Source organism: Chiloscyllium punctatum, chromosome 2, assembly GCF_047496795.1.
Source record: "Chiloscyllium punctatum isolate Juve2018m chromosome 2, sChiPun1.3, whole genome shotgun sequence".
NCBI classification, from domain to species: Eukaryota; Metazoa; Chordata; class Chondrichthyes; order Orectolobiformes; family Hemiscylliidae; genus Chiloscyllium; species Chiloscyllium punctatum.
The window spans coordinates 59,997,366-60,015,916 of record NC_092740.1 but is presented as its reverse complement, the minus strand read 5'-3'; the positions used below and the strand labels follow the sequence as shown (position 1 = coordinate 60,015,916).

Below are 18,551 nucleotides of genomic sequence, written 5' to 3'. Positions count from 1 at the left end.
CCTGTTGGGGTGAAAGGACAGGCTGGTAGGTATAGGGAATGCTGGATGACGAAAGAAATTGAGGATTTGGTTATGAAAAAGAAGGAAGCATATGTCAGGAATAGACCGGATAGATCGAGTGAATCCTTAGAAGAGTGAGGGCAGCAGGAGTATAATTAAGGGGGAAATCAGGAGGGCAAAAAGGGGACATGAGATAGCTTTGGCAAATACAGTTAAGGAGAATCCAAAGGATTTTTATAAATACATTAATGACAAAAGGGTAACTAGGGAGAGCATAGGGTCCCTCACAGATCAACAAAGGTGGCTTTTGTGTGGAACCACAGAAAATGGGGGAGATACTCAATGAGTATTTTGCATCAGTATTTACTGTGGAAAAGGACATGGAGGATATCAAATGTAGGGAAATAGGTGGTGACATCTTGAAAAATGTCCATATTACAGAGGAGGCAGTGCTGGATATCTTGAAATGCATAAAAGTGGATAAATCCCCAGGACTTGTTAAGGTGTACCCGAGAATTCTGAGGGAAGCAAGGGAAGTGATTGCTCGGCTTCTTAGTGAAATATTTGTATCATCGATAGTCACAGGTGAGGTGCCGGAAGTCTGGAGGTTGGCTAACGTATTGTCACTGCTTAAGAAAGGTGGTAAGGACAAGCCAGGGAACTATAGACCAGTGAGCCTGACGTTGGTGGTGGGCAACTTGTTGGAGGGAATGCTGAGGGACAAGATTTTCATGTATTTGGAAAGGCAAGGACTGATGAGGGATAGTCAATATGGCTTTGTGCATGGGAAATCATGTCTCACAAACTTGATTGAGTTTTTGAAGAAGTAACAAAGAGGATTGAAGAAGGTAGAGTAGTAGATGTGATCTATATGGACTTCAGGAAGGTGTTCCACAAGGGAGACTGGTTAACAAGGTTAGATCTCACGGAATACAGGGAGAAGTAGCATTTGGATACAGAACCGGCTTGAAGGTAGAAGACTGAGGGTGGTTGTGGAGGGTTGTTTTTCAGACTGGAGGCCTGTGACCAGTGGAGTGCCACAAGGATCGGTGCTGGTTCAACTACTTTTTGTCATTTATATATATGATTGGACAGATAAGAAGGTTTCCTCAGATTACGATGGGATCTTAAACAGATGGGCCAATGGGCTGAGAAGTGGCAGGTGGAGTTTAATTCAGATAAATGCGAGGTGCTGCATTTTGGGAAAGCAAATCTTAGCAGGACTTATAGACTTGTACACTAATACACTTATACATGGTTAAGGTCCTAGGGAGTGTTGCTGAACAAAGAGATCTTGGAGTTCAGGTTCATAGTTCGTTCACAGTGGAATTGCAGATAGAATATGATGGTGAAGAAGGCATTTGGTATGCTTTCCTTTATTGGTCAGAGTATTGAGTATAGGAGTTGGGAGGTCATGTTGCAGCAGTACAGGACATTGGTTAGGCCACTGTTGGAATATTGTGTGCAATTCTGACCTTCTTTCTATTGAAAAGATGTGAATATTGAAAGGGTTTAGAAAAGATTTGCAAGGATGTTGCCAGGGTTGGAGGATTGAAGCTACAGGGAGAGGCTGAACAGGCTGGGGCTGTTTGTCCTGGAGTATCGGAGGCTGATGGGTTTATAAAATTATGGGGGGCATGGATAGGATAAATAGACAAAGTCTTTTCCCTGGGGTGGGGGAGTCCAGAACTAGAGGGCATAGTTTTAGGGTGAGAGGGGAAATATATAAAAGAGACCTAAGGGGCAACATTTTCATGCAGAGGGTGGTAAGTGCTTGGAATGAGCTGCCAGAGGAAGTGGTGGATGCTAGTACAATTGCAATATTTAAGAGGCATTCGGATGGGTATATGAATAGGAAGGGTTTGGAGGGATATGGGCCAAGTGCTGGCAGGTGGGACTAGATTGGGTTGGGATATCTGGTTGGCATGGACGGGTTGGACCGAAGGGTCTGTTTCCATGCTGTACATCTCTATGATTGTATGACACAACAAGCCAAGCGGATAATGGGGATCTTATGAATTAATATATCTGAACTTTCAGAACGCATTTGATTAGGTGCCACACAAAAGGATAATACACAAGGTAAGATCACATAGGGTTGAGGTAAGTATAAAGGCTATCTAATACAAGAAGTTATAGTTTTAGGATAAAGAGTAGCAGATCTAAAACCAGTTGAAAAGAAATTACTTGTCTCGATGGGACATGAATCTGTGCCATTTAGTATCCCAAAGTGTGGTGGATGCTGAGACATTGAGTAAATTTAACAAGGAGATTGATAAATTTTAATTAGTAAGGAGTTGAAGGCTTATGGGTAACATGCAGGAAAGTAGAGTTGAGGCTCAGATGAGATCAATCATGATTACATCGAATAATGGGGCAGAAGATGTGCAGGTTAGGTGAATTGGCCATGCTAAATTGCCCGTAGTGTTAGGTAAGGGGTAGATGTAGGGGTATGGGTGGGTTGCGCTTCGGCGGGGCGGTGTGGACTTGTTGGGCCGAAGGGCCTGTTTCCACACTGTAAGTAATCTAATCTAATCTAATCTAATCTAATTGCCTACTCTACTACTTATTTTTATGTTCGTATGTTAAAAGAAAATCTCTGATATCTGCATTGACCTTGCAACAACCTATTTTAAAGAAACCACTCCAGACATTTCCACAGACTGGAAATAACTACATTTTTTCACAATTATTCAAAATTTAAGCCCTCCAAGAAATATTAAATATGAAGCATCCTAGTTACACATGTCAGGTCCAGGATAGTACTGCAGGAGTTGCTTCATATCATATCCTTGGCCCACCCAGTTTAGCTGCTTCAACAATGACCTCCCTTTCATAGTGAGACAGAAAAAAAAGATGACTGCTGATGATGACACAGTGTTCAATATCATTTGTGATTTTTCAGATTCTGAAATAACCAGTATGCATATATAGACAGTTAGAAACAGTGCCAGACAATGACGATCTCCAGAACCTACTCGTTTCCCCTAGATGTTCAGTGGCATTACCATCATTAAATTGCCTGCCACCAATATCATGGGGCTTGCCACTGGCCAGAAACTGAACTGGATCAGCCACCTCTGCCTGCAAGAGCAGATCAGAGGCTAGGGATTCTAAAATATGATGAAGTTTCATAACATCATTGTTTGAGAGTCTGGTTTCAAAGTGAAAGAACAATATATAGTCTTAAGTTGAAATCCTATGTGCCATGAATTATGAAGACAAAGACACAGTTTGAGGTTATATTTTAGTTTTATTTTGGGAGTGATCAAGAGGCTGAGTTGGAGATTTATTACGTGCAGTTAAGTCATTTAAACCATTAAGGTTTGATTTAGCCTCTTCCCACTCACCATACTGGGTCTAAGGGTTATGACAGGGGTTAAGGCCACCTTACCTGTTGACCAGGAAATGATTCCGTAACTCTACAAGGCTGCCATTTGCCTCACATACAAAAATAGAGGCAGAAATCAGGAGGCTGAAAGGCGAAGGCATCATAAAACCTTTACAGTTTCCAAAAAGGGAAATCGTACCGATTGTGAAGTCTGATGGGTTGGTTTGCATTTTTAGGGATTTAAAGGAAATGGTAAACCACTTCTCCCAACTGGATAAATACCCAATCCCTTGCGTAGAGGACTTATACGCAAAACTAGGGGGTGCTGTCCTTCATGAAGCTGGACATGAGCCATACATACCTGAACTTGTGACTACCTGAGTTCCAGAAGTATACCATAATTAATACGCATAAGTGTTTGTACCAATATATAAGACTGCCATTTGGGGTATCATCAACCTGCGCCCTTTTCCAGTGGATGATGGATAATATTTTACAAGGGCTACCCCAGGTTGCCATTTTCTGAATGACATGCTAATAACCAGGAAGAGCAATAAAGAGATATAGTGCTTAAATGTTTTTCCTAAGCGGGCATAAGTCTTAGAAGGGAGAAGTTTTTGTTCCATGCACCCGATGCGGCCTACATGGTGAGGGAGTTAACAAGATTGAGTTACCCTCATTTGAAGATAGAGTGAAGACGTTTAAAGGTACCCTGGTTCCCATGTCTATATTGGATTTTGGTCTTTCCTTGGCTTGGTGAACTATTTCGGAAATCTCATATGTAAGCTGGCCTCCATCTTGGAACTCTTACACCTGCTATTGAAAAAGGGTCAGGCTTAGAAATAGTTATATAACCAAGAAGTAGCCTTTACGGAAGTGACAAAGCAGCTATTGTCACCTAAGGTGTTGGCACACTGTGATCCTAAGCAAGATGTGGGTCTGACACACAATGCCTCCCCATACTGTATTGTGATTGTCTTGGCTCACTGATGGTCCAACTGAGAGGAATGCCCAATAGTGTATGCTTCCTGGATTTGGCTGATGCCAAACACACATCAGCTCAGAAAAAGAAGGAAGCTGAGCAAATTCTACTAATTCCGTTACGGATGTAAATTTATAATAGTAACAGACCACAAACCCCAGTTGGTGTTACTTAAAGAAGATAAGGCTTATTCTCAGTGCGTACAATTACAAACTGGAACGCCGTTCGGGAGGCCAAGTCGCAAATGCAGATGCCTTGAGCTCCTTCCCACTGGCAGATACACCACTGGTGGTGCCTTCCCTGGAAGAGTCCATTCTGGTTTTAAACTTTCGGACATCCTTTCAGTCACTACTGACAATATCCAATTGTGGACACCAAAAGATCCTATCCTGGCAAATCTAAAACAGCTGATGGTGATGGGGGAAACAAAGGAGTCACCACAACCAGAATTGAAACCTTTTTGGACCCAGCGAGATCCGATCACTGTAGTGGATTATGTATTACTATGGGGGCAAGAGTGATTGTCCCAAGCAAGGTTCAGGAGCAAGAGTGATTGTTCCAGCTACTGGCTGAACTCCAACAGGGTCATCCAGAGGTTTCCAAAATGAAGAAGTATATGAGAAATGAGAAGTAAGTCTGGTGGCCAGGATTGGATGCTGACATAGCGCATTGGTGGGGCAGTGCCCAGAATACCAACAAGGACAAAAATTACTGCCAGCAGCTCCCCCACATGCATGGGAATAGCTGGGTAAACCCTGGACTCAGTTACACATCAACCATGCTGGTTCTTTATTATCTCTTGGTCATTGTGGATGCTCACTCAGAGTGATTGGACATGCATAGAGCTAAGAGATGAAAATTGAAAAGCTGTAAGCATCAGTCACAATGCATGGTCTCCCGAAACTATTAATCATTTACCAGTAGTGATTTCGAGTATTTCCTAAAATTGGATAGCATTTGGCATGTTTGGATAGCTCCACGCCATCCATTGTCCAATGGTCTCGCAGAAAGAACAGTCCAACCATTGAAGGCAGGCTTAAAGAAACAGCAGCTTCACTCAATACCAAACTGTCCCGGTTCCAGTTTGATTATAGTGAGATCATGGCTGATTTGTAACTGAACTCCATACCTCTTAATACTTTTGGTTAACAAAAAATTACCAACCTCAGTTTTTGGGGTTGTTTAGCTGAGTTGGCTAGAAGGCTGGTTTGCAATGCAGAGTGATGACAACAGCGTGGGTTCAATTTCTGCATCAGCTGAATTTAAATGAAGGACTCTCTTTCTCCACCTCTCCCCTTGGCTCAGGCCTGGTACCCCTTAAACTGCCACTTAATCATCTTTCACTCTAATGGGAAACAAGTTGTATGGTCTGGTAAGATTATGGCAGCTTTAACTTTTGTCTCAGATTTAAAATTAACAACTGATTAACAGCATCAACCACCATTTTGTAAAAGTGCTTCTTAACATCTCTCCTGAACAGTCTGGTGCTTATTTTTAGAGTGTCCTTCCTAGTTCTTGAATTTCCAATCAATAGAATAGCTTACCTTTAATTATCATGTCTTTTCCATTTATCGCCTTGGAAGATTTTAGTCAGATAATCCCTTAACCTTGTAAATTTAAGAGAAAACAGACCTAACTTATATAATCTTTCCTCATAACTTAATGCCTGAAGTCCAGGTATTATTCTTGTAAACCTACGTTGTACTCCCTCAAGACCAATATATCCTTCCTCAGGTGTGGTGCCCAAATCTGCTCACAGTGTGCCAAGTGGGGTCTAACCAGGGTTTTGTATAACACCAGCATAACTCCTGCATCCTTATATTCCATTCCTCTAGGTATAAAGGCCAGCATTCCAACAGCTGCCATGATCATTTTCTTATCTATTTGTGGCATTTTACATTAATCTTTCTCTCTCTCTTGTACCTGAATCTCCAAATCTCTTTGGACATCCACTGTATTTAACTCTATATCATCCTGAAAGTACCGAGCTGTATCCTTTTTTCTGTCCAAAATGGATAAGCTCACACTTACTTACATTGAAATCCATCTGCCACTTTTGTCTATAACTTAAACTCTACCCCTTTGTATAATTCCCATACACACATAGGTACATAAAGAGACAAGACAAGACACAAGTCTTATGAGTAGAGAAGGAGAGAAAAGTTGGAAGCTCAATTTCAACACCAATTCAGGTCACTGACATCAATTAGATATTTTCATTCAGTTTCTTCTGATTCTTTTCAAGTCTTTGAGGACGCATGTTGCAGGTTATGTCAATTCATAGACATTTATTCACTCGTTGATGATTTGGCTTTAAAAATGGCTTATCTTATCTTGCTTTCAACAAGAAAAATTCACAAAGGGCACATTGCAGGGCAATGGTGAGTGAGATCAGCTACCAGGAGATTTTTTGTTGTTTCTTCACACAGGAGAGAGAGAAAAATTAAGATGCTTTCTCCTTCGCAGTCTAGATGTTTCTCTTCTATTGTCCACAGGCCAAGAAGTTGTTACTATGTTGGAGCTTTCTTGAACCTGCACAACTGGTTGATTATAAAACCAAAGGACAGTCTCTGAGAAAACTGACCTGAACATATGCATACACACAAACAGGGCGAATATGTCTCGCATCCTCCCGACTGCTTGAGGAGGGCAACATTGTAGATAGAACTCTCAATGAGTTCCAATAACTCATTTCAAAAATTACAACACTTCCTACAATTTGCTTGATTTAAAATAGCATTTTTTTTCCCATTTTCCACAGTGCAAAAATAAATGTGGTCTTCAAGCAAGGTCAATTTCAATGCTTCATCTGCAGTCTCTTTTTAATACTGTTCGCTACTCTTAATCCTATTCAGATTCGCACACAATTATTTATAATCTTTTGTTTAATGCATATCTCTTCATGCTCTAGAACAGTGTTGCTTTTGATTCAAAATCAGCTCTGTACATGTGTAAATTCTTACTGTATTGCATAATAAGCTTCAATCATTTAAACAACTTGTCAGTAGCTATTGAAAACTTCAAAAGGAATACACCTACACTTATTCTTTTCATCTCACTCAATATGTTGTTTTTCTGTCTTTCTTATATACCTAGTGTTACACAAATTTGGAACTTCAGTCATAAATCATTTCACATTACCTTCAAAAGAATTAGCTGTGATATTCCAAAAGAATACTATTTGAGAAATAGTTGAAAGAATTGTTATTTAATTTCATTGCTGTATTTTACATTACTCATTTCTATCAAAAAAAATTAACTATAATATTAGTCTGTGTTTCAGTTCTTCGCTATGGGATAAAATTGCAGTCGAACAATACCTTATATTGTTGTTGTCACAACCCAACTGTAACTGGAACCTACTTCTACAAATTCTTATGCTTGAGGACTGCCTCATACCTCGAATTCTTCTGAATAGTGCATGTAAGTGTGACACTTCATAAACTAACATTCAAAGATGCTATTAAATGTATGTTTTAAAACAAAAACAATTGGCAAAGGATATGTATGATAAGTAACGTTTAATAAAACCAACGCAGGCACGTATCCAAAAGCTGGGAATGGAAAGTTGGAGGTTCATAGGTAGGTGTGAGAGAAACTTGACTGCATTTTATTTCAATTCAGTCCTTGCTGTAAGGGCAGGATTACAAGGCCAGCAACCTACTGAACTCTGTCGTGGGCTTAGCCAAGTTAGTTAACTGTGAAATATCATTAGCATCTCATCTCCAAAACACCAGCCAATCAGAGAAAGTACAAGGATGACAAGCTGGATTTATATAGAAAGAATTTGCAATGAAAAGGACTCTGACGTTGGTTGAAGTGGATCAACTGGACATGGAGTTTTGAGGCAGCAACAATTGGAGGAATGGAGGGGACACCTAGGAAGGCTCCAGGTTTCTCACTGTTAACAGGAGATCCAGTTGTGGGATTGAAACACTGCATGAGGAGGATCCAGAACGTGAGAGGGTATGTTGAATGTTTCAGTCCTGAGGCCTGCACTCTAACTTCCCAGTAATCACCTGCACAGAACAACATATTTTGCTATTCCTATCTGAATGTCCCACAACTCTCATTAATCCTTGTCCTATGACCAATCACACAAACACACCCCTTCTCCCACCCCTTAAAAATGGCTTAAAATCAGCATGAAACAGTCACTTACAAAAGTTTTTTTTGTCCCGCTGTACATACAAGTCATTACTAACCCTCATCTTTTTTCTCTTCTTGTGTGAAAAGTGAACATATAATATGGGCAAGAGGCAGAGACAAAGGAGTTGATTAAGGTTGGCCCACTCATGTCAGTCACTTGGTTGCAACTAATAATGTATATGTGCACCCATCAATCCTATTTGGAAAAACAAATCTTGGTCCAGGAGACTGAATACTGTCAGCAACAACCTGACGTGAAAGCCTCAGCCTCTTGAGGCACTGGTGCTAACTTGTGTCATGAGAACTGATCCTCTATCTGTGTGTCAGTCTGGCACTGGTGAGACTTCTGGCTTTGCTTAGAGTTTGGGCTTCACAGCACCTATTCTTCAGAGATCTGCCTGCAATCCTGGTAGTGGTCATCACCTGCTACTTAATCTGGGAGGTATGGTTTCTTCTCCAATGAAGCCATTTAAAGACCTCAAGGCTGTTAAATGACTGCAGGTTGAGCCTGCCAAACACAGGTGGGCTTGCCCCCAATTTTCAAATATAGAATTCAGCTCACTAAAGTTATTTCTGATTCTTCTAAACTCCAGTGAGAGAAGAGGCCCAACCTGTTGAACCTTTCCTCAACCAGGAATAAACCTAGTGAGCTTTCACTGATCTGCCTCCAATATAAGTATATGCCTCCTCAAAAAAGATGACTAAAGCCCTATGTAATATTCCACAGTTTTACCATTGTTCTATTTCGTTGTAACAAGACTACCTTTCAATGCCAACTCCTTGCAATGAAATCCAGCATTCTGTTTGCCTTCCTCTTTATCTGTTGTACTGCATGATGATTTTTTTTTGTAATTTACGTGCAAAGACATACAGATCCTCAGTTCCAAAGAAGAGGCATTGGACCTGAACTGTTAACTCTCTTTCTTTCTCCAGAGAAGGATACCATACTGGCTGCATTTCTCCAGCTTTTGCTGTTTTATTTTAGAGCTCCAGCACCCCTCGTAGTTTGCTTTTATCCACACGCTATTGCAGCATTCTGCAGTCTCTTACCATTTAATTTTTATTCCACTTTTAGATTAGATTAGATTACTTAGATGAGATTACTCACAGTGTGGAAACAGGCCCTTCGGCCCAACAAGTCCACACCACCCCGCCGAAGCGCAACCCACCCATACCCCTACATTTACCCCTTACCTAACACTACGGGTAATTTAGCATGGCCAATTCACCTGACCTGCACATCTTTGGACTGTGGGAGAAAACCGGAGCACCCAGAGGAAACCCACGCAGACACGGGGAGAACGTGCAAACTCCACACAATCAGTCGCCTGAGGTGGGAATTAAACCCAGGTCTCTGGCGCTGTGAGGCAGCAGTGCTAACCACTGTGCCACCGTGCCGCCCTCAAAAGAAATCGTTGCTGTAAAATAATATTGGACAATCAAATTATGAATGCTCTTGATTAAGTTCTCTCGTCTCAAAGGGTGCCTATTAATTGTGCACCAGTGGTAAAATCCTCTCTGCAGTCTTGCCTCACAACACAGGTTCGTGAACTGCATTTGGTTTTGGTCACAGATCCAAAATCTGGTAAAATTCAAAATCAGGAATTTTTATAACATAGTCATGCTTCTTTTGATATGGTATGGTGTTATTGAAAATTGCATTTACCTGAATGTAAGCATTATATTATTACAACTTTAAAACAATAGAAAAATTATGCTTCAGCCATTTCACTAAATTTATTGATATCTATTTTAAGATGGGTTAATCCCAACAAGGATCAGAATGCAAGAAATACATCATATATTTTCAAGCTTGTGCCCATGTAATCTTGGATGTTTTAACACTGTCTTATCACCAGAAAAAAAGCACATGAACATACTATTTTCAAGCTGCCTGAATAGTTAAACTTTGAAAGCAGGAATACTTTCATTGCAGCAGCTTCAAAAGAAGAAAAATTATACTCAACACAATCCTGTTAGTTGCTGAGATTCTGTTTCTTTGTGGCTTCTTAAGATGATGTCATCCAATAACATTGAATCACTTTCACGGTTTTCTTTTTATTTTACAAGATTAAATAATGTTTATTTGAGAAATGGATTCTCCAATGGAGGAAAGATTGGTTACTTTATACACTAATCACTCTTGTCAGCAGGTCCTTGAACTAATGGTAGCAGGTAGCAGGAGGTAATACAGTACAGCAATTGGGGAGGCAGTGCCATAGTGGCAGTGTCCCTGAACTAGTAATTCAGTTCAGACCCAGGATCATGTACTGTGGACGAGGGTTTTAATCCCATCAGGGCAGGTAGTGAAATTTGAGTTCAGTAAAAATGTGGAATTAAAAATCCAATGACCATTGATGGTCCCCAAAATCAATCTGGTTCACTCGTACCATTTAGGGAAGGAAATCTGCAATCCTTATCTGGTCTGGTCTATATTTAACTCCAGTCCCAAAGTAATGTGGTTAATTCTGAACTGCTCTCTCAGCAGTTAGGGATCTTAAATAAATGCTCATCCATGTACTGATGCCCATATCCCTTGAACAAAAAGGTGAGGCTGTCTATATACATATCTGTCTTTGTGAGAAATGGCAGATATTTGAATGGGTAAGTAAATGGAATATCATCCATATGATGAAAACTAGCCTGATCCACTTGTTGATAAATGGCTAAATATTTTAACATGACAACACAAAATTAGGTTGCTATAACTTATGTGTACCTGGAAGGAGAGAAATTGGGTTCATAAGTGCCTGCTTTTCAAACACTATGAATAGCCTTGGTGCTGCAAAATGACCTCAGGTTGTTTAGTGTTAATGCATGTACAATAAACATTTGCCAGATATAGGAAGAACAGATAGATCAGGCTGATTTAATGCAGTTGTAGTTGCACCTGCCCAAAATGTGGGATGAAATTTTATGTTTTCTAAGAACTATGTCTTTTTAATTTTGAAGTTTCAAAAATTTGTAAGGAGAATGAACTGTTTTTAAAAATAGGGATTTACCATGATGGCTGCATAATTTCACAGCAAGGAATTAAATTCCAATTGTGAACTTTTTTTGTAACTATGAGTTTCTGCAATATTTAGATGCTCAGGAACTGAGGAGTTGTGCACATGTGAAGCTGATTGATTCTCAACTGAGAAGGCTAAAATTAAAAATAATATACAGAAACATAGGCACACAGAGAGGGGAAGACTCAGAAGGGTGTGCTGTTATTCTCTCCAGTGAAGCTGCTTGTTGTCTGCAGTGAATAAAAAAACTCAGTTTAAACATGAAGAAAACTAGTTACCTTTCCTGTAACAGTTCTTCTGAGCTGTGACTTTTGAACTGATAAGTTAGAGATATTTTCCAAGTCAGTCAGTTGTTCTGAATTCTTACAAGCTAATGGAAGCTTCCAAAGACAGACAACTGAACACCAAGGCAAGCCAAAGTAAGATAATATCAACATTGGAATCGGGAAGTAAAGATCATTAAACTGACTTTCCACTTTGTTTCAACCTTCACCAATTTATTTTCTCCAGTTGTTTATGTGCATGTAAAAGGTGGCACATTTATAAGGGATTGGAGTTATAGTTAGTGGTTCTATATACCAATAGATTATCTGTCTACTTGAAGCTACATTCTGACTACTTACAATTAATAATAAATCTTGTTTAGTACAGAGACCTAGTCCATGCTTTCTATCAACCTTGAAAGTCAGGTAAATTAGCATACTTGTATATAACTTTAAAAAACAACTTTAATATTTGGGACAATTCAGGGAGTAGCAGGTCTTGATGCACTGTGGTCATACCAACGTTTGGTAGTTTGTAGACTGGATTTAAATTGGATTTGATTTGAATTGGTTCAGAAACATAGGAAATATAGATTTCTTGTGTGGTTTGGTAAATAATACAAGTGAAAGAAAACACTAGGTTTTATACTGCACTTAAGGAATGACATTGGAAACAACAAATTATTTTTTTGCATGTGGCAACTTTGTGGCAGGCAGCTTGAAGGAAATTTGAAAACCAAGTTTCATTGATTTGGCAGGTAAGCTGTAAATAGAATTATCTGACAGAGCTAGTTGAGGTGTTGGCGTAGCTCTTGGATGTGGAGGAAATACAAAAAGAGTTAAGTATTTCAGGTAGTGAAATTTCGGTTTCAAGTGATATTCAGTGGCTGCAGCATGAGGAGTGAATAAATAAACTCGAGATGGAAGAAAAAAGATAAGGAAAAGGCAGGAAGAAAGATGAAGAAAGGAAGATGGAATTAAGATAATAGAAAAATGGAAATGATGGGATAGGAAATAGAAGTGACAAAATTAGAATTATTCGTGCAAAGGACAAGCAAACGTATGAATATAAGCTAATAATGGCCCAGTTTCAAGTCGAAATGTCAGATATATGCAGGATTTGACAGAGAGAAGCTGAGTTTTAAGTCATGGAGTCATAGAGATGTACACCACGGAAACAGACCTTTTGGTCCAACCCGTCCATGGCGACCAGATATCTAAAACCAATCTAGTCCCACCTGCCAGCATCTGGCCCATATACCTCCAAACCCTTCCTATTCATATACCCATCCAAGGAAATGTTTAGGTTTGCACAGGAAGCATTGAACAGTCAGTTCATGATTAAGTATGCTTTACACATGTCACAATGTGGCACCATGTTACATCAAGGTCACACCTGCAGCATGCGCAAGTCATTTAAGTGGCAAAAACACGACATGTGCTTCAAACAAATGACCACATGTATAAATCAAAGGGGGTCCTTAGTGGGACTGAAAGAGAATGATCATTAGAGAGTACCCCACAGTCAGTTAAACAAGTTGTCATATTCCAATAGAGGGTTGATCATGGTCAATCAGGTGCCAGTTCATTCAAGTTGAGGGAATCATGTTCTTGCAGGCCAGGGATTAGGCCATAATCAGTCCTGCAAGTCAAGTCCAAGCAGTCTAGGATTTCAGATAGGTCAGTGGACATTCTGGGGAGACATCAGTCCAGGGCGTGGACCATCTTTTCCTGCATGAGACAAAGGGTGGGATTGACCATGTTGGGAGTGCACGCAGGATCAGTTAGTGTTGAGGCATGAGCAGGAGAAATGATGAGATGCCCCTGGTGACTGAATAAGAAATACACAGTGCAGGAAGGTCTCGTAGTTTGTGAGGATAAGTGAGAATTAGTGAAGGGGGCATGATACATGCAAGACTGAATTGTAGTCCATGAGCTTTGGCAGAGTTAGACTGGTGGCTCTGTGAGTGTGACTGCTGGACATCCCACTTCACTTGAAGCTTAGTGCTAACCATTGCTGCGCTTTGTGTGCAGGTGGGTGGCCTTCTGAAGTGGTCAGCTCAAAGAAATACTACCCTCCTCTCCTCTACCCCGTACATCAAGACATTCAGGTCCATGTCTGCAAAGTGAAAAGCAAGCTTTTCTTTCTTCTAGACCATATCTTTAGTGTGAGGGCTTGTTCCTGGCTTGCAACACCTGAATGATACGGAACTGGGCTTTAAATATGGTAACTGAGACATGAAAGCTGGAGGATCCTGGCATTGGCAAGCACATTACTACTGCATAAATTCCTGAGAAAGTCACCAAATAGCCTGTTGCATAATAAATGAGGTAAAGAGCAGAAAATCAGATGTGAAAAGTAATTCTGAAAGATGGCAGAACAGGCACCTTGAATCTTAACCCAACTGAAAATGGGAAAATTTAGCCCATTATAATGGTAGTTACAATAATTTCTTATGAGGTTTGATCATTCTTTCCTTTAAAGAAATTATTTGGGAATTATGTTTAAGTAATGTGTTTCAAATTAAAGTGAATTTTAAAAATACAATTTGCTGCATATGTTGTTATATTTTGAAGCTAGGCAAGCCTCTTTGTGAACATTTGTGACTCAGAATTTGCTGCAAATAGACATTTGGGGGCAATTGTCAAAGCCTAGGCCTATTAAGTCAGGAAGATCACTCTGCATTCTGAGAATAACATAAAATATTTCTTTGAACTAGTACCTAAAGGCAGAAGCTAAAATTGGCAATTTGACTGACAGAATCAGTATTCTAACGAGAGAAAGTTCAACAAACTCAAGAACAGGACAATATAGTGTTTCATGAAATATTTTTCTAATCCTTCAGGTGAATTTTCTGGTTAACTGGAATGAGTTGAAATTTGATTATAACTTTTAATCTCTATGCTTGTTTGCAATTTGTATCGTAAAACAGCTTCTTGATTCATGGCCGTCTTTTTAGCGTTAAACCATTTAAATTTACTCTTCGATAGGGGAATTTTGAGGACTTATGTGAAAGTTACAATATTCAGTGCAAATTACAAGGGGTCATGGTTGTTAGATTCCCACTTTTGCAATTATATAACTAAAATTTGAATAATGCCTGCTGTATAACATTCAGACTCCAGAAGTAACCAGCATGTGGAGGAATATCTCGGGAAAACCCAAATCTTGTTTTCAGTTGTCTTTTGAATCTGCTGCACAATTCAATTTGACCATAGCTGATTGGCTTATTTTCTAATTCCACATTTAGACCTACTCTCCAATAACCTTCAATCCTTTTGCTGAACAAGAACCCATCTACTTCCACCATGACCCTGCCTCTGCTATCTTCTGAGGCAAGTGATCCAAAGTCTCACGACTCTCTAAAAAAAAAAGTTATCTTTATCTCTATCGCAGTCAGGGCAGGAATTATACACTTAATGGTAGGGTCCAGGGGTGTGTTGCCAAACAAAGAGACCTTGGAGTGCAGGTTCATAGTTCTTTGAAGGTGGAGTCAGGTGCAGCAGGTATTTGGTACACTTGCCTTTATTGGTCAGTGCATTGAGTATAGGAATTGAAATGTCATGTTATAGCTGTACAGGTCATTATTTTAGGTCACTTTTGCAGCACTGCATTCAGTTCTGGTCTCCCTACAATTGGAAGGACGTTGTTAAACTTGAAAGGGTGCAGAAAAGGTTTACAAGACTGTTGCTGGGTTGAGAGTTTTTGAGCTTTCGAGACAGGCTGAATAGGCTGCGGCTATTTTCCCTGGAGCGTTAGAGGCTGAGAGGTGCTTTGTAGATGTTTATAAAATCATGAAGGACATGGATAGGGTGAATAGCCAAGGTCTTTTCCCCAGGGTGGGGCACAGTCCAAAACTAGAAGGTGTAAGTTTAAGGTGAGAGGAGAAAGATTTAAAAGGGACCTAAGGGGCAATGTTTTTGGACCGAGGATGTTATGTGTGGAATGAGCTGCCAGAGGAAGTGGTGAAGGCTGGTACAGTTACAACATTTAAAAGGCATCTGGATGAGTACTTGAATAGGAAGTGTTTAAGGTATATGGACCAAATGGTGGCAAATGAGACTGGAGTAATTTAGGATATATGTTCGGCTTGGATGATTTGGACCAAAGGATCTGTTTCCATACTGTATAATTCTATAACTCTAAAAGGGTGACTCCTAATTTTTTAAACAGTGCATGTAATTGCATCGGGCTTTGCTGGAACTTTGCAGTAGACCTAGGACACAAATGTTAGTTTGAGAATAGTATTCCAGTGAGGCCCAGTACAAGCTGGAGGAGCTTGGGAACATTGTACATTTCAAGACGAGGCTTGGACTTCATAAACTTCAGACATGAACTCTACTATGATTACCCCCATCCCAATGCACTGTTTTATGGGTTTGCTGTCAGGAAAGCTGACCCATTGTTTGGTATTTTACCCACCATTTATACATATGCTTCATCTACATCTCTTCATTGCTACCTTTCGTACTTTCTTTGCCTGTTGGGTTCCTTCATCATCTATTTTACTTGTTCCTCCTTATACATTTTCCACAGCATACAGTGGACATCTATGCAATAATGTTGAATATTGCCTCGGTATGTCCTGTACACAAAGAGCAGGACTAATTCATCCTGGCCCCATAAGTCTACTCTTGATTATCAATAAAGTGATGAAGGGAATCTGTCAATTCAATGCTGTCAAGCAACATTGAATCCTCAAATGTTTATATGGAAAGATGCACTTCACCCCTATTGTGTCACTCTGGTCATCAAGCATCTGACTAATCTAGCCCCATTTTTCAGCACTTGGTCCCTGGTGTTCATCTAAATATTTAACGCAATTATTACTAACATGCTAACTGACGGTTAGTTTGAGTTCCTCCAAGACCACTGGACTTTTGACCTCCTTATAGACTTGGTTCAAGCATGGACAAAAGAACTGAAATCCAGATGAGACAAGAATGACTGCCCAGAACATCAAGGCCATATTTAACCAAGTGTGGCATCAAGAGCATTAGCAATATTACAGTTAATGAGAATTGGTGAAAACCTTCCCCTGGTTGCATTCTTAACATAGTAAAGGAAGATGATTGTGATTGTTGAAGGTCAGTCATCTCAGTTCCAGGACATTTCTGCAGGTGTTTCTCAGGTAGTGTCCTAGGCTTCAAAGACATTCCCTCCAGCAAAATGCCAATGAAGATGTTTGCTGATGATTACACATTGATCAGTACCATTTGTGACTCCATCTCCAAAGATGATATTCAGGCTTGGGCTTTATAAGTGGCAAATAACATTTGCACTGCACAACCGGCAGGCAATGATCATCTCCAATAAGACAATCTAACCATTGCACTTGCCATTTATCAGCATTTCCATTGTTGAATTTCCCACCATGAACGCCCAGGAGTTATCATTGACCATTACCGAACTGGACTGGATAACAAGCACAGAAAATGCTCATCGGGTTCGTAGCATTTGTGAAGAGAGAAACAGAGTTGATGTTCTGAAATTCTGAAGAAGAGTCATACCAGACTCAAAACGTTAACTCTATTTCTTTCTCCACAGATGCTGCCAAACCTGCCGCATTTCTCAGCATTCTGTATTTGTTTTAGATTTATAACATCCGCAGTATTTTGTCATTATTGACAGAGTTAACACTTCAAGTTCAGTATGCCTGCGTTTCAGAATTGTTTTGTTCACTATGGTTTGAATCTCATTCAGTTCTGAAAAAGAGTAATCTTGGACTTAAAACATTAACTCTGTTTCTCTCCCCACTGTTGTTGCAAGACCACTGAGTTTTTCCAATTTTTAATTTTTATTCCTGTTTTTATTGAATTTAAAGTACATACAGAGTGTACAGAAGTATACCATTTGATGTTTTTATCTATTTTATGTTTCACCATTGCAGAAACAAAAATTGGCATCTAAAGATTTTGACCCCATAACAATTTAGTGTTGAACACCCTTAATATATTATTTATACTGCACTTGATTTCTACATTTATCTCAAAGTCTTTAGTTTTACCAAAGTTATTAAGTCATTCTTTTGAAAACAATTAATAACTTAAAATAGTGCATTTAAGAATTCAATCAAATTGGTACACCAAAAGTATCACAGAAAAATGTCAACTCTTAGTATAAAGGTGGTTTCAGATCTTCCTAAAAATGTATGTCAGAACCTCTCAGAAGTCCCAGTGTGCTGATTACATGGAAATTGCTTGGGAAATTTAATTTCTGATGGACACTTGCCATGTGTCAGGAAAAGATAGCTTTTCAGGAAAAGTTAAATTCATAACAAACCTATTTGACGCCTAGATAGCTATACAACTAACTCTCACTCCTTTTCCAAATTTCCCATCCTCCCACTGACCTAACTATCCTTGCCAACATGATTCCACTACTTCTTCAATACATAACTATCCTCTGATGATCCTACAGTGCAACCCAATTAGTCCTTGCCTACACAAATGCACCATCACACTTGACTATCTGATGTCCAAATCCAACACCTGCTCACAACTGGATTGGATGACACCCTCCAACCTAATCCTACTATCTGCCACCTCACCATCAGGCTGTCTCCCACCCCCATCCATCCGTTTTCTTCCTTGCCAACCCTCATCTAGCGTCCCATTCTGAAAATCACTTACCAACTGATTATTTCCCAACCAGATCTACCCTCTCACCTATACAAGTCTCCCTCATTCCTTGATCACTCATCCAACTGCCACCCCACTTCCTTGTCCACCCACATGGCATTCCAGCGCCTCATTCATCATAACTCATCATCCACTTACCTTCCTCCCTAACTATCCAAAGGGTGTTTGACCGT

General features: G+C 39.8%; 1 protein-coding gene across 13 annotated transcripts in view; it reads left to right on the top strand.

Annotated features, from left to right (window-relative positions):
• kiaa0825 (KIAA0825 ortholog) overlaps positions 1–18,551 on the top strand; it is a 432,289-nt gene that overhangs the window by 130,206 nt on the left and 283,532 nt on the right. For 11 of the 13 annotated variants that reach the window (XM_072583064.1, XM_072583027.1, XM_072582974.1 and 8 more), the window contains one exon: positions 7,585–7,736. In XM_072583064.1, coding sequence (XP_072439165.1) covers positions 7,585–7,736 — 152 coding nt within the window. The remainder of the gene's footprint in view (positions 1–7,584; positions 7,737–18,551) is intronic. The other 2 variants (XM_072583043.1, XM_072582985.1) reach the window with 1 other exon arrangement.